The sequence below is a fragment of the Nycticebus coucang genome, chromosome X (genome assembly GCF_027406575.1).
Source record: "Nycticebus coucang isolate mNycCou1 chromosome X, mNycCou1.pri, whole genome shotgun sequence".
NCBI lineage: Eukaryota > Metazoa > Chordata > Mammalia > Primates > Lorisidae > Nycticebus > Nycticebus coucang.
Genome location: NC_069804.1, coordinates 111,198,537 through 111,220,318, shown reverse-complemented (window position 1 = coordinate 111,220,318; position 21,782 = coordinate 111,198,537). Strand labels below are relative to the sequence as shown.

General features: G+C 40.7%; 1 protein-coding gene across 1 annotated transcript; it reads left to right on the top strand.

Annotated features, from left to right (window-relative positions):
• The first annotated feature begins 838 nt into the window (after positions 1-838).
• XKRX (XK related X-linked) lies at positions 839-17,129 on the top strand. The gene is made up of 3 exons (XM_053580950.1): positions 839-1,293; positions 6,147-6,415; positions 14,811-17,129. Exons 1-3 carry the CDS (start codon positions 959-961, stop codon positions 15,554-15,556), a joined length of 1,350 nt encoding a protein of 449 aa, XP_053436925.1. The 5' UTR covers positions 839-958; the 3' UTR covers positions 15,557-17,129.
• Positions 17,130-21,782: the final 4,653 nt, after the last annotated feature.

Sequence of the window (21,782 nt, the reverse complement as noted above, 5' to 3'; positions counted from 1 at the left end):
TGCCCCGGCCACCCCGGTGTCTTAGTTTCTGAAGCTGCTGACCTCTCGCGGCAGGAATCGCCAGCCAGACAGGACCCTGGCAGCAGACAGCATCCAAGGGTTTGACGACATCTGCCCAGCGGGGTTGGCGCCTTGCCCATTGTACCTCTCCACTAGCAAAGTTCCTCTCAGGAGAAGAAGCCCCTCTAGCCTTTTCTTGTTCCTGTAGAGCGCGCTCTCCCTGCTTCTCTCCGTGGAACTGCAGTCGTGGACAGACTTGTGGCAATACTCCCTCCCCCGCCCGTCTGTCTTGGGGGCGGAGCTTGGGGAATCCAGCAGCTATCTTGAGGACCTAGGACTCTGAGGCGGTCCTGAGAGAGCAGGTGAGCCGGCGAGCGGGCGAGCTAATAGCCACAACCTAGTAGTAGCCAGGCTAGCTGGGCACTGAACTAAATCCCCACAGGGACTCTCAGGCTGCGTCCCCTCTTTTCCCCTGGCTCGGTTCTCTGCTGACTTGAGATGGCACACTGCTCACGGCTCCTTGCTAGGAGCTGCTGAGAGTCGGTTCCCAGATAGAGCGGCTACCCTCGGCTTGGGATCTGCGAAAGGAGCCTCCAGGGAAGCCGCTGCGCTTTCTCATGGCTCTTTACGCGGCTGGAATTGGACTCCGGACTGGGCTCTGGGATGTTTGCTCTTGTCTTGTCCAAGTTTCACAGCACAAGTGCTGATTGGAATCCTGGGCAAATCAGGAGCCAAGTTCCAAGTTGTACTCTGGGTCTTCCATTCCAGACTCCAAGTTGAATTTGAGTCTGAAAGAGAAGTGGTCTCCTGCTCTAACGAGGGGATCTCCATTCCGTAGCTGAACTTCACAGAGTACTTCTCACCAATACGTGGACTGCGGTGGCTACAGGGTTCTCTTGGGGATAGGTGGGCGGGGACTCTGAACATCAGACTGCAACGCTCAGAAAGAACTTCGACAATGGACAGAGTTTATGAAATTCCCGAGGAGCCACATGTGGATGCGGTTTCATCTCTGGAGGAAGATGTCATCCGTGGGACCAACCCCCGCTTTACCTTTCCATTTGGCATCCTCTTCTCCACCTTTTTGTACTGTGGAGAGGCTGCATCTGCCTTGTACATGGTTAGAATCTACCGAAAGAATAGTGAAACATACTGGATGACATACACTTTTTCCTTCTTCATGTTTTCATCCATCATGGTCCAGTTGACCCTCATTTTTGTCCACAGAGATCTGGCTAAAGATAAACCACTATCGTTATTTATGCATCTAATCCTCTTGGGACCTGTTATCAGGTGAGCAACTTGTATTCTCTTCTCTATCCCAACCCCCACCCAGAGTTGTGCAGAGAAAGATGAAACTAATATTTACAAGATCGTTACTATGCCTGCAAACTAATCGATTTTCCCATTCCCTCCCACTCTTGGCTTCCCTGTCTACCATCCACAAAACTTATCTTAAATCTTAAATGCCACCATAATGAACATGTGGTGTGTAACTGTGTTCCAAAACTATGAATACCACTGATAGAACGTCATTAGACAATGTTTGCTGTCTGGATTTGTGTTGTGAAAAGTAGTATAGAACCAAAAGACATGATCACCCTGTACACACAGGCCATAGCTGCGGAGTGTGTAATTTTGATTCTGCCTTCTGGATGCTCTGTAAATTGGATAAATATTCGTGTCTCACATCTCCCTTCCATCATATCTCACATTCAGTTTCTGTACCCTGAGCTACTTGGGTTGGGGCTACTGCTATTTCCAAATTTTCTTGAATAATTTTTTTTTATTATTGTTTTTAGAGACAGAGTCTTACTTTGTCACCCTTGGTAGAGTGCTGTGATGTCACAGCTCACAGCAACTTCCAGCTCTTGGGCTTAGGCGATTCTCTTGCCTCAGCCTCTCGAGTAGCTGGGACTACAGGTGCCCACCACAATGCCTGGCTATTTTTTTGTTGCAGTTTGGCCGGGACTGGGTTCAAACCTGCCACCCTGGGTATATGGGGCCAGCGTCCTACTCACTGAGCCATAGGTGCTGCCCTTTCCTGAGTAATTTGACATCTGGAAAAATATCTTAAAATGTTTGTGGTAATCTGGTACCCCAACCTAATGTAGTTCACTTTTCTGTCAGTTCATCAGGCTCCTGTTTTATCTCTTTGTATATTTTTTGGAAAAGGTACACAGTTGGGAGGGGGCAAAGGAAAATAGTTCATCTCTTTCAGTGGATGCAGTAGCACAATGTAATAGTATAAAGCATTTCTATTCAGATTGTCTTAAAGGGAAGAGGATGTACTTAATCCTAGGGAGATAGGTATCTGTGTCAGCAGTCTCATCTGGATGCTATGGAATTTTCAAGGTAGGGAGGTGGTGCAAAACGTTCAAGAGGGAAGAATGGATCAAGTTTGTCTTGATTGCAAGAGAGACACCTGCAGTCAGCGGAGGAATATGGGTCAGAGTGTGCAATGGGAAGATATCATTAGACAACTAAAAACAATCTGTGAAACTGATTAAGAAATATTTTATCTGTAAATATGCAATTTTTAATAATCAATACTTCAATAAAGCTGGAAAATGTTTTTATCAATATATTTTTAAATGGGGAGGACTTGATTAAGCTCTGTCAGGGAAAATATAGGCTATCAACAGAAACAGTGGCCTGGAATTTAGGATACTTGAAATCTGGTCTTCCCTCTGTCATTGACTAGTTGTGTGGCCTTGATGAAATGTCTGAAGATGCCTTGGCCTCAGTTCTCTCTTCTGTAAAATAAATAGGTTGGGCAGATCATGAGTCTCAAAAGCTTGTAGGGGTTGGGTAGGTATCATAAATGTGTGAAGTGGGCCAACTATAAGAACAACAATAGCGCAGTATGTGATGATAAATGAAAACTAAGTCTCAGTACTGGAGAAATGATGAGGAATAGTGAGTACCATGGCAATCTGGAGTCTGCAAGACCTGCCTAAAGGAGGTATCCACTCTACAGCTCTGGCCCAGTGGTTTCGATGTTGGAATTCTGATCCAGTTTTGCCAGATCCCCCAACTTTTCAGAAGCTTCCAAGACAGGATTTTATATGAAATGTCATGATTTTAAATTTTGACAACTGACTTTTTAAAAAACCCACCACCACAGTGTAGGTCAAACCAAATCTGTTGGTCAGATGTGACTCATTTGGCTTATATACAATCTTTGGGTTGGGTGAGCTAAAGGTTCTTTCCAGCCAGTCTCTGTGGCTCATACCTATAATCCCAGCACTTTGGGAGGCTGAGACAGGTGAGATCACTGGAGCCCAGGAGTTTGAGACCAGACTGGGCAAGGTAACGAAATCACCATCTCTACAAATAATAATAATAATAATAATAACAATAATAATAGTATCCATGCATGAAGATGCATACCTGTAGTCCCAGCTACTTGGAAAGATAGCTTGAGACCAGGAGTTCAAGGCTGCAGTGAGTTATGATTGGGCCACAGCATGAGATGGTATCAAAAAAACTCCAAAAAACGAAAGTCCTTTATAGTTCTAAGTCTCTAAAGTTAAACTATAAAAGAAAGACCTCATCTGGAACTTGGAATCAAGAGTTTATAGATGTTACTAGAAGAGCCAGGAAACCATTCTTCTTCCTTTTTCAAATGCAAATTGAGCTTACTTATGAGAACTTTCAACATGCAAATTTCAGCAAGTGCCCACTCCCAATTTTGACTTCCTTTGTTTACTTTGTGGCCTCCCCAGCCCTTTTTGATTTGGACCCTCTATACGTAGTATTGAGTACTATTTTTCATTTTTGTAATTTAGCTTCCACTAGAAATGATTGGGAAGCATTAAAAACCTCCAGAAGCTAAGCTCACAGCAGGGAAAAAATAATTAAAAACTCATAAATTATACTCTTTATTTATTTATTTTTGAGGCCAATTATTTTTTAGGTAGTTAGGAACTTGATTAACGCTATCAGGCACAAGAATATGTTTGCAGGGCTTGGCTCCCTTTCATAAACTGAAGCATACTTCTGGAAATGAAAATGTACTGTTATTTACTGAAGCATATAAGCAATGCAATCCTCTTTACTTAAACCAGTAAATAATCTTATGAATAGAAGCATAAACAGAGCTTTTCATGCCACCACCTCCCCTGATGTTTTATTCAGCAATAGCACCGATGGATTTGGGTTAAAATCTAAAATCTTGAGTTGAGACAGCCAGGCCTAATCCTAGCACTCTGGGAGTCCAAAGTGGGTGGATCCTCTGAGCTCAGGAGTCAATACCAGCCTCAGCAAGAGCAAGACCCCTGTCTACTAAAAACAGAAAAAACTAGCCAATCGTGGCTTGACACTCGTAGCACAATGGTTATGGTGCCAGCCACATACACTGAGGCTGCTGGGTTCAAACCCGGCCCGGGCCTGCTAAATAACAATGGCAACTGCAACAAAAAATAGCCAGGTGTTGTGGCGGGTGCCTGTAGTCCCAGCTCCTGGGAGGTGGAGGCAAGAGAATTGCTTAAGCCCAAAAGTTTGAGGTTGCTGTGAGCTGTGACATCATAGCACTCTACTGAGGGTAACATAATGAGACTCTGTCTCAAAAAAAAAACCCAACTAGCCAATCATGACACATTCCTGTAGTCCCAGCTACTCTGGAGGCTGAGGCAAGAAGATTGCTTGACCCCAAGAGTTTGAGGTTGCTGTGAGCTATGATGCCACAGCACTCTACCCAGGGTGACAGAGTGAGACTGTGTCTCAAAAAAAAAAAAGAACAAAATCTTTGGTTGAAAATGCACTTATGCATTTTTTCTGAATAGGAAGAAAGTGATCCTTTTTCTTTTCTGTTCTTTCTTCCCATATTTCTCTCTCCCAGATCTTAGAGTTTGTCCCTAGAAAGTGGAAGTTTTAGACCACACACTTACAAGTGGTACACATGGACCAAATCTCAGGGTGATGTGTGGAGAATGGCAGCCAGTACATGTTTCAAACTTTCCTATCTACAGCCAAAACCTAGGCAGCATAATATAAATCTCTGAGCCTGGCTTTGGTCTATTTTTCTGTTAAATTACACTGCTGTTGTTATTATCTTCTCCTCCCGTAATTTCTTACCCTGTATTCTTTTCTTCCTTCTCATTCTTTCATTTACTTGGCAAATATTTATCAAATATCCATTATGTGATAAGGGAGGGCTGTGAACAAGATAAACACAACCCTTGTCCTCAATCTATTAGGGAAGATGTCTTAATTTCCAACACAAATGTTCTTACTTGACGTAAGAAACAGTACACAGTTTCCATTCATTTCACCAGAATGGAGGCAGTGGTAACTCAGGTGTTCCAAAACAAGATGTTCTAGTTACTCCTCTTCTAGTCACCACATCAGAACTGCTTTAGACTACTGATTTACATGGGGGAGATGGGAGGGGATAACAGGAAATGTGATCTTATCACTATTTCAAGGAACTATTTCAAGGATGATAGGCTGTCATAAGGATATTTTCTTCTTTGTAAAGACTCCAATTTAAAAGGCTGTTGTCCCCAAACAGATCAAGAAGCATAAAAACTAACCTTTAAAGACATCTTTTGAGATTCCCTAGGTATATTAGTTCATTCATTCTGAGTTGTCAAGTCTTTTAAGTACCTTTGTTGCTTAAATGGTTTCCTGTGTATATGAGAGGTTTTTTCCTGTTCTCTCCCAAGACTTTTTGGCTGAGACAATTATAGTTGTGGGTGCTTTCTTTAAAAAGCAGAACCTGAAAACCTCTATTATGGATCTGGATGCTTTGAATAAGGAACACTTTACCTCAGAAACTTGAGGGCTTATGAAAATAGGGCCTTTTGGAACCTTCATCATTCTCTCTCAACACAGAATTGGCTTTTCTGTTCAAGGCACTTTTCTACCACAGGCCTATTCTTAAAAAGACAAAACAATTCCTTAAGTCCTCAAAGAAGTACTTCTAAAATGGTATTCTTAGATCAGACAGTAACTGAACAAAAAAGGATTAGACTCATATAACTTGTACAAAACATGACCAACCCTTTGACTCATGAGAAATGAGCAGAAGAAAGAAAATGGCAAAAAGTAACACAACCTCCCCATGTTATTTTATTCCCTCATTATCACCTCCCTTCCCAGGACAGCTTTAGTTAAGTTACCATCATACTTTACTTCTGCAGATGTTTGGAGGCCATGATTAAGTACCTCACACTGTGGAAGAAAGAGGGGCAGGAGGAGCCCTATGTCAGCCTCATCCGAAAGAAGATGCTAATAGATGGCGAGGAGGTGCTGATTGAATGGGAGGTGGGCCACTCCATCCGGACCCTGGCTATGCACCGCAATGCCTACAAACGTATGTCACAGATCCAAGCCTTCCTGGGCTCAGTGCCCCAGCTGACCTATCAGCTCTATGTGACCCTGATCTCTTCCGAGGTCCCCCTAGGTAGAGGTGAGTGGGGACAGGAGATGGGAGGGTCCTACTTAAATCAAGGGTCTTAGAAGTCTAGACCCCAGCTGTCCAATATATTGGCCGCTAGCCTTGTGTACCTATTAAAATTAAAATTAAATAAAATCTTAAAGTTATGTCCTCAGTGATACTAGCCACATTTCAAGTGCTCAATAGCCACATGTGGCTAGCAATTGCTGTGTTGGACAGCATAGATATAAAATATTTCCATCGTTGCCAAAAGTTCTATTGGATAGCACTGGTAGATAGTCAAAGAACTTGGAGAGTCAGACATCTCAGGCCTGCCAGGTTGCTTAAACTGGGACGACCAGTGTAGACTAAAAATGCCACAGATAACTCCTCTCTGGGTCCAGAAGAAACTAATAATATCAGCAGTTAGTAGAGTATTTTATGTTGCCCAGAGTGTTTAAATTATGCTGTTAGTTTTTTCTTTTTTTTGAGATACAGCCTCAAGCTGTCCCCCTGGGTAGAGTGCTGTGGCATCACAGCTCACAGCAACCTCCAACTCTGGGCTCAAGCGAGTCTCCTGCCTCCGCCTCCCAAGTAGCTGGGACTACAGGTGCCTGCCACAATGCCCGGCTATTTTTTTTGGTTGCAGCCATCATTGTTGTTTGGCAGGCCTGGGCTGAATTCGAACCTGCCAGCTCAGGTGTATGTGGCTGGTGCCTTAGCCGCTTGAGCCACAGGCACTGAGCCATGTGCTATTAGTTTTATTTTTTGTTTCATCTTTTTAGGGATGGCCATCTTTAATTAGAGATTCCCAAATATTACTGATTATTAGAATTGTGATAACAGAACAGGTGAAAATATTTGCAAACTATCTTTCTGACAAGGGGTCAATAACTAAAATATGTAAGGAGATCCAGTAACTCAATACGAAAAAATCAAATAATTCTATTAAAAATGAGCAAAGGATCTGAATAATCATTTCTCAAAAGAAGACATAAAAAAGGCCAACAGGTATATAAAAAAGTGCTCCAGAACATTAGTCATCAGAGAAATGCAAATTGATACTATAATGAGATATCATCTCTCTGCAGTTAAAATGTTTTTTATCAAAAAGACAGGCAATAATAAATACTGGTGAGCTGGGCGGCGCCTGTGGCTCAGTGAGCAGGGCGCCGGCCCCATATACCGAGGGTGATGGGTTCAAGCCCAGCCCCGGCCAAACTGCAACCAAAAAATAGCCGGGCGTTGTGGCAGGCGCCTGTAGTCCCAGCTGCTCGGGAGGCTGAGGCAGGAGAATCACGTAAGCCCAAGAGTTAGAGGTTGCTGTGAGCCGTGTAACGCCACGGCACTCTACCCGAGGGTGGTACAGTGAGACTCTGTCTCTACAAAAAAAAAATAAATAAAAATAAATAAATAAATAAATAAATACTGGTGAGGGTGTAGAGAAAGGGAACCCTTGTACACTGTTGGTGGGAATGTAAATTAGTGCAACCACTGTGGAAAATATTATGGAAGTTCATCAAAAACTAAAAACAGAACTACCATATGATCCAGCAATTCCACTTCTGGGTATATATCCAAAGGATGGGAATTCAGTATATCCCAAAGATATCTGCACTCATGTGTTTATTGCAACACTATTCACAATACCCAAGATGTAGAATCAACCTAAGTGTCCATCAGTGGATGAATGGATAAGGAAATTGTGGTTCATATACATGGTGGGATATTATATAGCCACAACAAAGAATGAAATCTTGTCATGTGCCGTAATGTGGATGGAACTGTAGAACACAGTTCAATGGAATAAACCAAGCACAAAAAGAGAAATCTCCCATGTTCTTATTCATATGTGGCAGCTAAATGTTAAAAACAATTGATCTCCTGGAGATAGTAGAATCATGGTCACCAGAAGTTGGGAAGGGTAACAAAGAATGGGGTAATAAAGTAGAGATGTATCTAAAATATAATTAGATAGATAGAATGAACAATATTTGATAGCACAACAAAGTGGCTATAATCAACAGTAAGTTACAGTATACTTTAAAATAACTAAAAGAGTGGGGTTGGAATGTTCCTAACACAAAGAAATATTAAATGCCTTAGGTGATGGATACCCCAATTACTGTGATTTGATTAATTTACGTTCTATGCCTGTATCAAAACATCACATGTACCCTATAAAGATATACAATGATTATTTACCCATAATAATTAAAAAGAAAAAGAAAACAAAACAGAACAAAAAATAAGTAAAAAGAATCATGTGGTAAATTTTTTTTTAAAATTACATTCCCTCCCCAGACCTAATCAAGGCTAGGAATCAGTATGTCTGAAAAGTATCCCAGTTGAGGAACCACTGATTTAACATTTCTGCCAGTGCAGAGGATATGGGGGGAAGGTATGGAACAAATAATAATGAGAGTCAAACCTGGTACAAGTTCTGACCTTCACTGTGATCTTTGGAAGAAGTTACAAAGCTGTCACTGCCTTGATTTCCCACTTGTAAAAGAGGGATCCTGAAATGAGTAAGACCTTTAGAAGAGGATGAAATGTGAGTCATTGTTTTCAAAGTTGAAATAAAGTGCTATTAATGAATTATAATAGCCTAAGATTGGCTTCATCTGCTTGGGTAGTAGCTGGTATAGGTGTACATATTTCCTTATTATTAGGTGCTGCTGGCAGTAGCTGGTATAGGTGTACATATTTCCTTATTATTAGGTGCTGCCTATTATTAGATCAATCTGCCTGGCAAATTCCATGTTTCAAATGTGAGCAGTAAATCTGCCCTCTTTTCTCTCTTTATTTCTTTTTCTTCACTAAGTTCTACTGATCTTGAAGCTTTCTTTTTTTTTTCTTTCTTTCTTTTAAAGAGACAGTCTCATTTTGTCACTCTCTGTAGAGTGCTCTGGCCTCACAGCTTACAGTAGCCTCCAGCTCTTGGGCTTAGGCGATTCTCTTGCCTCAGCCTCCTGAGCAGCTGGGACTACAGGCACTCGCCACAATGCCCGGCTATCTTTTTGTTGTTGTTGCAGTTTGGCTGGATTGGGTTTGAACCTCCCAACTTCGGTATATGGGGCTGGCACCCTACTCACTGAGCCACAGCGGCTGCCCGATCTTGAAGCTTTTCACATATATAGAATTGACAATAATTTGAGGAGAAAATTCTTTGTAAGTGATGATGCTTTTCCATCTGATAATTTTGAAGGTTTTCAAATCATCTAATTAAAATATGTATGCATAAAAGTAATGCATGCCCAAACTGATTGACCTCTACAGGTAATTGTATATGCACAGAAAATTTCTGTAAAGCTGTATAAGAAACTACCTCTGAGAAAGGGAATTAATCGGTAGACTTACTTTTACTTTAAATCTTTCTATATGGTTTGAAACTTTTTTCATGATCACAAATTACTATTTTTGGTCATCTTTTTTAAGTTATAAAATTCAGACAGGGTTATTGAAAAAATTCAAAATCATACAGAATAGATGTAAAATAGGAAATGTAATCTTACTCCCCAAAGATAATTTGTATTAACCATCCAGTATATATTCTTCTGGGTTTCTTTATGCTATGTTAATATAAACATACATACAACATATATATGTACATATTTTATTCCAAAATGTATTATATAAAACATTATACTCAGCAATGTATCTTTTTTAAAAGTACAGTATGCCAGTACATCTTTTTTTATTTCCTTTTTTATTTTTTTGAGACAGAGTCTCACTTTGTCACCCTCAGTAGAGTGCTATAGCATCATAGCTCACAGCAACCCCAAACTCTTGGGCTCAAGTGATTCTCTTACCTCAGCCTCCCAAGTAGCTGGGACTGTGACACCCACCACAACAAATGCCCAGCTGTACATCTTTTTGCAATGGTTATTTGTAGGTATATATATATATATATTTTATATATATATAATAACAATGATAAATATATAAATAAGTATATCATATTTAATATTTAAATTATATAAATATAATGTATTTATATACTTGCACTAGACTGTTTATTGCAGCTCAATTTACAATTGCCCAAATGTGGGAACAGTCTAAATGCCCACCAACTCAGGAATGGATTAACAGGCTGTAGTATATGTACATCATAGAATACTATTCAGCCATTAAAAAAAATGGAGACTTTTACAGCCTTTGTATTAACCTGGATAGAAGTGGAACACATTATTCTTAGTAAAGCATCACAAGAATGGAGAAGCATGAATCCTATGTACTCAATTTTGATATGAGGACAATTAATGATGATTAAGGATGCAGTGGGGGTGGAGGAAGGGGAGAACAGAGAGAGAAAGAAGGACGGAGGCGGGTGGGGCCTTGGTGTGTGCCACACCTTTTGGGGGCAAGACACAATTATTTTATTTTATTTTATTTTATTTTTTTGTTAAATCATAGCTGTGTACATTGATATATTCATGGGGCATCATTCACTAGCTTCACAGACCGTTTAAGACACAATTCTAAGAGGGACTTTACCTAAGAAATGCAATCAGTGTAAGCTAGTTTCTTGTACCCTCAATGAATCCCCAACAATAAAAAACAACATATATATAATATTTACAAATATAAATAAATGCAAATATTTATAAATATAAATATAATAAATATTTATAAATATAATAGATTTATATTACTATATTATTATATTTATATTATATTTATAATCATTTATAAATATTTATAATATTTATATGTATAAATATTTGAATTTATTTATATTTGTAAATATTAATTATATTCATAATTTAATTATATAAATATTATATTAAATATATATTTATATTATATATTTACATATATATTTATATTATGTATATTTACATGTATTAATATATATTTCTAGGTGTCCTATCAGTTTTTAAATGACCTAATTTAAGTGACAGGATAGTGCCCAGATAAAGTAAATGCATCTATTACAATTTTGGAAATGGGATAATGATGATGAAGGAGGAGGGAGAGGGAGAAGAAGAAGGAAGAAGATAGTTAGAAGACAGCATTTACTAGATTCTAGAGGCATTTCTCTAAGCCTTTTGCATGTAATTTTTTCACTTAATCTTCAAAACAACCCTATGAGATAATTATTATTATCTTCATTTTACAAATGAAGAAACAGAAGTACTGACAGGTTAAGTAAATTCCCCAAGATCCCATAAGTAGTAGGTGGTAAAGATTGGGTTGGAGTCCAAGGTGTCTGCCTTCAAAGCTTGTTTCTAACTAGAGCAGTATTTTGATCTGTTATGGCATGAGTCTATTTGTAAGGAGGCAGATGGAAAGTGTTTTTACATTTATAGGCAGCATCAGGTTTTCTTCTTCCTATTATATCACCATCAGTAAATGAGTTCTAATGTAAGGGAAAGCGTCACCACACTTGGGTAGATGTATGTGCTGACATTCCCAGCTCCGTGGAACATCAGCTCTTGAGGACAGGACTTTGAGTGGTTGAAAACGTCTAGAGTAGCCACTTTGAGAGTCTCCCATTCCAGTCTTTGAGGTTCTAGCACTCTGCTTACAGCTGAAAAAGAACTCACAGACTGTGCTTCCTTTTGGATTTTCATGGGGAAATTGTCACTTTTCTTGCCTACTGGTTGACATCTCCATGTATTTAGTTTCTCTGGGTCCAGTGTTTTTATAGGAACAGAAAGCTTAATCTTTTCTTTTGGATGAATATTCCTTAGGTTTCCCACTTTCCTTGGGAGCAGTAGATTTTTTTTAGTAATCAGTATCCTTTGACATAAAGGAAGACAAGGAAAGGACCACCTGTGTGATCTATAGTTGAAGCTTAGGTAGAGCAGGTTAGGGAGTAATCTTGGTTCTTCTGGCCTCTAATCTATAGTGCTAGGGATGGCGTGGGCTAGGAAACAGGGTTTTGAAATTTTTGAGCCACTTTGCTGGAAGTTCAAAAATTCCTAAAGCCTGGAGGTGGATGAATTGACATTGCTGATGACACATATGAGCAACTCTAGAGTATCTCAGTGAATTGGGAGACTGAGGCACATAGATATTCAGTGATTTCCACAAACTGTCACACAGCCAAACCAAGGATTTCTAATTTCTATTTTTTTTTTTTTTGAGACAGAGTCCCACTTTGTTGCCCTTGGTAGAGTGTCGTGGCGTCAGCTCACTGCAACCTGAAACTCTTGGGCTTAAGCGATTCTCTTGCCTCAGCCTCCCAAGTAGCTGGAACTATAGGCGTCCGCCACAATGCCCGGCTATTTTTAGAGACGAGGTCTTATTCTGGTTCAGGCTGGTCTCGAACTTGTGAGCTCAGGCAATCCATCAGCCTTGGCCTCCCAATTGCTGGGATTACAGGTGTGAGCCACTGCGCCTGGCCAACGGATTTCTACTTTTTTTTTTTTTTTTTTTGCAGTTTTTGGCCAGGGCTGGGTTTGAACGCACCACCTCCGGTATATGGGGCCAGCGCCCTACTCCGTTGAGCCCCAGATTTCTAATTTCTAACCCTAGGTATTTTATGCTGCCTCTCTCAACTCAGAAGTCTTCATTAATTCCATAAACATTTATTGAGCATCTACTGTGTTCTGGGAATACTATTATGTATTAAGCCAGGCATCCTCAAACTTTTTAAACAGGAAGCCAACTCACTGTCCCTCAGACCTTTGGAGGGCCAGACTATAGTTTAAAAACAAAACAAAACTATGAACAAATTTCTATGTACACTGCACATATCTTATTTTGAAGTAAAAAAAACAAAACGGGAACAAATATAATCACACGACCTCATGTGGCCCGCGGGCCACAGTTTGAGGACCCCTGTATTAGGCCCTGAGAATACAGCAGTGAACAAAATAGAAACGCACACAAACAAGGTTAGTTTCTTGAAGAAGATATATATCAAAGAACAGATTTCTAATTAGCAAGGGCATTCTACAAGAGTCTCCTAAGACGGGATTTTTTTCAGATAGAATTCTTTCTGCCTCATTGAATGTTTGTTCAGAAACCTGCTTCATCAGGTAGGTCTGCCCAATCAGGTAGGTTAGTGACTTCTCAATGGCAGTTCTAAAACCTCCTCTTTTTTTGAGGTTTGTTTTTTGTAGTATGTATTCATATGATTATTATAAGTATTATGGTGTATGTTCATCATGGGAAATTTATAAAATAGAAATGTGGAAAACGATTTAAGAAACTTATAAAACCCTATTACACAGAAAAAGATATTTTGGGGTTTATTTTTTTTCAGTGCATGCTATTTTATTGTATACTATACTTAAGGCATACAATATATATGTATATAATGATATTTGTATACATTGTGAGATGATTACCACAACCAAGCTAATTAACATATCTGTCACCTCACATAATTACCATTTGTGTGTGTGTATGTGTGTGTGTGTGTGTGTGTATGGTGAAACACTTATGATCCATTCTTAGCAAATTTCAAGTGTATAATACATTATTATCTATAGTCACTATGCTGTACATTAGATTTCCCAAACTTATTCATCTTGTGACTGAAAAATTGTGCCCTGTGACCAAAATACTTCATTTTCTCCTAACCCCCAGCACCTGACAACTACCATTCTACTCTGTTTCTGATTTTGACTTTTAGTTGATTTCACATATAGGTGAGATAATATAATATTTGTCTTTTTGTGGCTAGCTCATTCACTTAGCACAGTGTCCTTCAGGTTTATCTGTGTTGTCACAAATGGAAGGATTTACTTTATTTTATGACTAACATTCCCATTGTATGTATATATGAGGGCTTTAAGGAAAGTATCCAACCATGTTTGTCTACTTTTTATATTACATTACTGGATACTTTCCCAACAGCTCTCATTTACCACATTTTGTTCATCTTTCAACAGATACTTAGGTTGTTTCTATGTCTTGGCTATTGTGACTAGTGCTACAATGAACAGGGGAGTACAGATACTTCTTTTGAGATACTGGTTTCATTTCCTTTGGATGCGAAATGAAACATACCCAGAAGTGAGATTGTTGGATTATATGGTAGTTTTTAATTTTTTGGAGAAACTCCATAGTGTTTTCCATAATGGCTACACCAATTTACATTCCCACAGATGATGTACAGTGTTCCTTTTTCTCCACATCCTCACCAATACGTGTTAGTTGTCTTTTTTTATAGAGTAGTCATTCTAACAGGTGTGATGTGGTATCTCATTGTGATTTTGATTTACATTTCTCTGGGGACCACTGAGGTTGAGCACCATTTTATATATCTGTTGGCTATTTCTATGTTGTCTTTGGAAAAAATGTCCATTCATGGCATTTTTGTTTACATAGCTGTGATTATATGTGTATTTTCTCTTAACTGGGATTCTCAAGTCCCACCTATCATCTATTTGAACCTCTCATTGGGAGTATAGGCTTCACCACCAACATTGACTGATTGCCTGTTTTTTCTGTTCCTTTTTTTTTCTTACAGCCGTGCTAATGGTCTTTTCCCTGGTATCTGTCACCTATGGGGCTACCCTTTGCAATATGTTGGCTATCCAGATTAAGTACGATGACTACAAGATTCGCCTTGGGCCACTAGAAGTCCTTTGCATCACCATTTGGCGGACATTGGAGATTACTTCGCGCCTCGTGATTCTAGTGCTCTTCTCAGCCACCTTGAAGATGAAGGCTGTGCCCTTCTTAGTGCTCAACTTCCTGATCATTCTCTTTGAGCCTTGGGTTAAGTTCTGGAGAAGTGGTGCCCAGATGCCCAATAATATTGAGAAGAACTTCAGCCGAGTTGGCACTCTGGTGGTACTCATTTCCATCACCGTCCTCTATGCTGGCATCAACTTCTCCTGCTGGTCAGCCTTACAGTTGAGGTTGGCAGACAGAGATCTTGTTGACAAAGGTCAAAACTGGGGACATATGGGCCTGCACTATAGTGTGAGGTTGGTAGAGAATGTGATTATGGTGTTGGTTTTTAAGTTCTTTGGAGTGAAAGTGTTACTGAATTATTGTCATTCCTTAATTGCCTTGCAGCTCATTGTTGCTTATCTGATTTCCATTGGCTTCATGCTCCTTTTCTTCCAGTATTTGCATCCATTGCGCTCACTCTTCACCCATAATGTAGTGGACTACCTCCACTGTGTCTGCTGCCACCGGCACCCTCGGGGCAGGGTTGAGAACTCAGAGCCATCCCCTGAGGCTGAAGCAACACAAAGCATTGTCTGATTCTATCTTCTGGGTATTTGGGGATGGATTAGGGGTTGTCAAAAGCAGCTATAACGTTTAAGGAGAGGGTGAGGCTCATGGGTAACCGGAGCCAGAGTAACCCTTTTTCTCTGGGACCTGCATGGGCCTCCAGCTTGTCAAGTAGAATGCTTGAGTTTTCTGTTAAGCCTGTCAGTAGTAAGAGCAACCCCAAAATAGTTTTTTTAAAGATTTACTGCTGTATTTGGACACCAGAGTATTTATTATAGGATTGGAAAGGTCAGAAATACCTTTCACATCCCTCCTACCAAGGTCAGTTGGGATAACTTACTTCTTAGCACCTTAGGCTCTCTGTGACCTTTCAGCTCTGCCCATTTGCTTGAGGCATGGCTGAGCTAACAACCCAGAATCCTACTAGAATATATCCTGACTGATCAGAGGATGTGGAACTTACTAGCTGTGGATGCCTCCCAGGAAACATTCTGACCAATGTATAACATGCAACTGTAAGTGTGGCCAGGGTCTTTTCATTGCAATGAGAAACTGGCCGAGAGGCCAGGTGTAGTGGCTCACGCCTGTAATCTTAGCACTCTTGAGAGGCTGAGGTGGGAGGATTGCTTGAGCTCAGGGGTTTGAGAACAGCCTAAGCAAGAGCAAGACCCCATCTATACGAAAATATAAAAATTATTATTTTTAAATTTATTATTATTATTATTTTTAATAGCCAGGCGTGGTGGTGCCTGCCTGTTGTCCCAGCTACTTGGGAGACTGAGGCAGGAGGATCTCTTGAGCCTAAGAGTTTGAGGTTGCTGTGAGCTCTGATACCACACAGCAGTCTACCCAGGGTGACAGAGTGAGACTCAAAAACAAACACTGGTTAATAGAAAACCCCCACTATTAAAAGAGCTATTCTGAAAAGGAATTAGCTCTTGTTAGGATTTTGCTAGTTGTCAGTTAGCAAAGACCTCTCCTTTCAGTGGTCTTCATAGGCCCACTCTAAGGAGGGAGTCCAAAGGAGTATTCCTTCAGGGCATAAGCCAGAGTAACCCTTTTTCTCAGGGACCTGCATGGGCCTCCAGCTTGTCAAGTGGAATGCTTGAGTGAATTCCAACCAGCTTTTCTGTGCTCTTGTCATTTTGCTACTTGGTGTGGACCTTAGAGAAGCTGAACTGTAAAATGAACTGAAAATGTTTTTGATGTGTGGACAAGATGAAGACTGCTTTGTGTTTGCTACTTACTGTCTTGGGTATTTTGTTAATTTATTTTTTAGGGGAGAGAGAAAGTAATAATGGTTGAGACATCACCTTCATGTTGTTTGGGGTTGGGATGGGTGGCTAACACTCCAAGGTAAAGTGAAGGCAGAGAAGGGAGACTAGATCACATTAAATCTTCATCAGTACTAGTTTCTGCCCAATAGTATTTGACTTTATAATAAGGAGCATATGTTTATCAACCCTCTGCTCATTCCTACACCACTAGTGGATAAATGCACATCTCCCTTTTTCATGTATCTCAATGATTACATCTCATATTAGTTGGGTATTTTTAGGGGAACGTCAGCTGGATACCTCTAAGGCAACCAAGGAATTGAGGTTGCTATGGCCACTGCCTATTGGGCCTGTGTATCCCAGCATTTACCTAACTAATGCTTACCCCTCACAGACCAGGAAAATGGAAAGAATTTCTAATAGTGTGTACCAGTTGTGGCTACCACAATGCTTTAATGAATTGTAAACAGTCTGATCTAAGATTTCCCATTCCTATCCAATTTTACTCTTGGGAACCATGCTATGAATTTATCTTTAGACCTTTTCTTTCCTTTTATATAGTGTCAGGACATTATGTTGGGGGAGTTCCCTCTTCTAACTAGCAGGGCCATTAACCTATGTCTAGTGTGTTTTTCCCAACTGGCTGTTGTTTGGGGTTGAAAGGATTGGGTATTTAATTTGGAAGAAAATGTTGGCCAGATTTGGTGGCTCCTGCCTGTAATCCTAGCACTTTGGGAGGCCAAGGCAGGTAGATTGCTTGAGCTCAGGAGGTCAAGGCCAGCCTAAGCAAGAGTGAGACCCCCATCTCTACGAAAAAAAAAAAAAAAAAACTAGCCAGGCGGAGTGGCGCGCACGAGTAGTACCAGCTACTCAGGTGGCTGAAGCAAGGGGATTGCTCAAAGCCAAAGAGTCTGAGGTTGCTGTGAGATATGACACCAGGGCACACTACCCAGGTGACAGAGTGAGACTCTGTTTCAAAAAAAAAAAAAAAATGTAATAGCTTCCTTTGGAGCAGCACAGACTTCCTTTTTTTTTTTTTTGAGACAGACTTCGTTGCTCTTGGTAGAGTGCCATGGAGTCGTAGCTCACAGTAACCTCAAACTCTTGGGCTTAAATGATTCTCTTGCCTCAGACTCCCAAGTGTCTGGGACTACAGGCACCTGCCACAATGCATAGCTATTTTTAGAGACGAGGTCCCATTCTGGCTCAGGCTGGTCTCGAACCTGTGAGCTCAGGCAATCTACCCATCTCAGCCTCCCAGAGTGTTAGGATTAGAGGCATGAGCCACCGCACCTGGCCCAGACTTCATTTTTCAACCCCAACTCCCTCATTCCATTTTTCACCAGGAAGAGACTTAGGTTGTTGTCATATAAAGTTCACATTGCTGTCTTCTGACTGTGTTATTGAAGGTGAACTTGAAAGAAATAACTATCAGGCCAGGTGTGGTGGCTCACACCTGTAATCCTAAGCCCTCTGGGAGGCTGAGGCAGGAGGGTTTCTTTGAGATCAGGAGTTTGAGACCAGTCTGAGCAAGAGCAAGACCCCATTTCTACTAAAAATAGAAAAATTAGCCAGGTGTTGTAGTGGGCGCCTATAAGTCCCAGCTACTTGGGAGGCTGAGGCAGGAGGATCACTTGAACCCAGGAGTTTGAGGTTGCTATGAGCTAGGCTGACACCATGGCATTCTAGCCTGGGCAACAGAATGAGGCTCTATCTCAAAAAAAAAAGGAAGGAAGAAGGAAATAACTTATCAGATACCAAAAAGAACACACTGCCTCTTTGGAATTCAAGCAAGAATTTCTCCCCAACAGTCACCATGTACTCAATAAAGAGCAGGAGCAGTGTAGAACCATAATTTGGTCCATAAAAGCCATGTGAATCAGCTACTTAAGGAGTGGGTGTTATGGAAACATACACACACACACACACACACACACACACACACACACACACACACACACACACTGAGCCAACCATGCCAATTACAGCTAGAGTGGAGATGCACAGGGCAGAAAAAATGTACCTCAGCACTGGACCAGGCAAAATTTTCCATCCATGTATCCTCCCAAGCCTCCTGACTTAATATCTTTGGAATGCAGGTAGTTTAGGGAGATGGGTGTGGAGCAGCTTCTGACCTGAAAAACCTGCTGCTCTTACCCAAGGAGAAGAGACAGTACATAATTTGAAGAACCCACAGAATTTCCTATAGGTAGTGGCCTTCCTGTTTCACAGAAATCTTCTAGATATACAAGAAAAGAAGGAATTGGGAAATATGGTAATGGGGCAGGGGAAATGCTTTCCTTTGCAGACACTTTTAAAATTGACTACTGTCTGGACTCTTAAAGCAACACAGAGCACATGTGTAGGCAAGTTTTGCTGAGTGGAAGAGGAGGCAGAGATGGGGCCAGCAAATGGTTTCTGGAAAAGGTAGGCAGAGCCATGAAATTTGGGAAAAAGAACTAAGTTATTGTAATAACAGCTATTTCCATTATTATTGGAAATTTAGTAAGCAAAGTATGGGCAAATTAGTATGTTAGGGAAGTGTATTAAATTAATAGTTGTCAATTTCATTTGCTCCACAAATACTTTAAAAACTATGAGCATAGGACTGTGAGGCACTGTGGAAGAATTGAATAATAGCTTATCTTTGTGAGCACTTTTTATATGCCTAGTATAGTACTAGGTGATTTATATGCATTATTTCATTCAATCCTCACAGCAGCCCTCATGAGGTAGGTATTTTTATTCCCCATTTTAACGATGAAGATTCTAAGGCATGGAAAACTTAAGTGATCTTTCCAAAGTCATAGCTAGTGTCAGAGCCAGGATTCAGTTGTAAGCCCTCAGATTCCAGAGGTTACACTCTTAATCATGATACAACCCTTTAATCCTCTTAGGTCCTTTGTAAGTGTGTTAGTCCATTTTAGTAGGTTAGTAGTTTCAGGAATCCCCTGAGTTGTGGCTGTGTTCACACCAAACATTCCTTTACCAAACACTCCTTATCAGAGGGCCCTACTCAGTTGCATCTAGAGAGAGATCAAAGCATACAAAGCCTGGGATAAAAACTGAGTGTGTGCTCACATGCACGTGTAGGTGGGTACTGGGGTGGTGGCAGGAAGGATGCTAGAGGGACCCATTTCCTTTTTAATTTCAGGACATTGTCTCCTATATCTTCTTAAACACACACTTTCCAAACCATGGTTGTAGGAAGAAAACTAGACAGAGTAATGCCCACTTAGGTTTGTGTGAACTTGGACTCTACAAACAACCAATCAGGGTGGTGCTGAAGCCCATTCTCTTACACTTCCTCTTGCCAACACTGCTTTTACTCTTGTTGAGAAGCCAGTTCATAGTTCTAGAGCAGGCCAGGGGAAGTGGATAGTGGAAAATAGTGATCTTCCCCCAAGCTGTTATAGCCTTGAGAGCCTAGGTCAACTTTCAGTACCCTATCAGCAAACTCTCTCATGCCTGCACCTCACACAGTCATGGTCATTAGTAATACAGAATTTATTGCCACTTCCCAGAATGGGGGATGGGGTAAGCATGTGTAGGTTAGGGTGCTCACCAGGATATTCCATCTAAAAACACTGGGGCTTGGTCTTTTAAGAAGATAGTACAAAATCAGTTAACTCTGGACCCACCAAAATATTTACTTACCCAAGACTGGGAATTGTTCTTTAAAAATTTTGCTGTTGTTACTATCTTCAGGGAGTGCATATGTCCATAATCTTATCATGCTTTTCCTCTTGAAGGACTGGCATAGTCACACACTTTAGACCAGGGATGATCAACCTTTTTTTTTTCCTCTACTGCAAATTGGAAGAATAAGAATTGCCTTGGCCACACATTAAGTACAATAACGCTAATCATAGCTGATGAGCAAAAGAAAAGGCCTGTGCCTACTTTTCACAATATCTGACACCATAGATAAGCAAAACAGTCCTCAAAAATCAGCATTCAGGCTTGGCGCCTGTAGCTTAGTGGCTAGGGTGCCAGCCACATACACCGGAGCTGGCAGGTTCGAATTCAGCCTGGGCCTGCCAAACAACAATGACAACTACAACCAAAAAATAGCCAGGCGTTGTGGCAGGTGCCTGTAGTCCCAGCTACTCAGGAGGCTGAGGCAATAGAATTGCTTAAGCCCAAAAGTTTGAGGTTGCTGTGAGCTGTGACGCCATGGCACTCTACCTAGGTGACAGCTTGAGACTCTGTCTCAAAAAAAAAAAAAAATAGAAAAATCAGCATGCAGCCTGCAGGCTGCAGGTTGGACATACCTACTTTAGACCTTAGAGACTGGTGTGCATGGTGAAAGTATTATGAGTCTTGGCAACAAGACACATACCATGTGAAAGTGGGAAATAGTGAAGCCAATCTGTATGAGATGTGAGAACTAAATGTGAAAAGAACACATCCCATGCATGAAAAAAATCTTAATAGTACTTTATAATATAGAAGTCACATTTATACACATTATCTATTATTGATGCATCATTGTTAAGACAAGCCCCCTTGAGTTGTACAATGGACCTGCATTGTTTTATCCTTTAATATTTTGTGCCAGGAAAACCTGTGTGCATATCTCAAAGTGCTACATAGGCCCTGAAAGACTCAAAACTGAATCCCAAATATCTAGCGTTAGCAATGTGGGAGATAAATAGGCACTCTCATACATCATTGATATGAGTGTAAAATATTAGTGCACATTTTTGTATAGACTTTTTTTTTTTTTTGAGACAGAATCTCTCTGTGTCGCCTGGGTAGAGTGCTATGGTGTCATAGTTCACAGCAACCTCAAGGTCTTGGGCTTAAGCAATTCTCTTGCTTCAGCCTTCCAAATAGCTGGGACTACAGGCACCCACCACAAGGCCTAGCTATGTTTTGGTTGGAGTTGTCATTGTTGTTTGGCAAGCCTGGGCTGGATTTGAACCTGCCAACTCCAGTGTATGTGCCTGGCACCCTAGCTGTTGAGCTACAGGTGT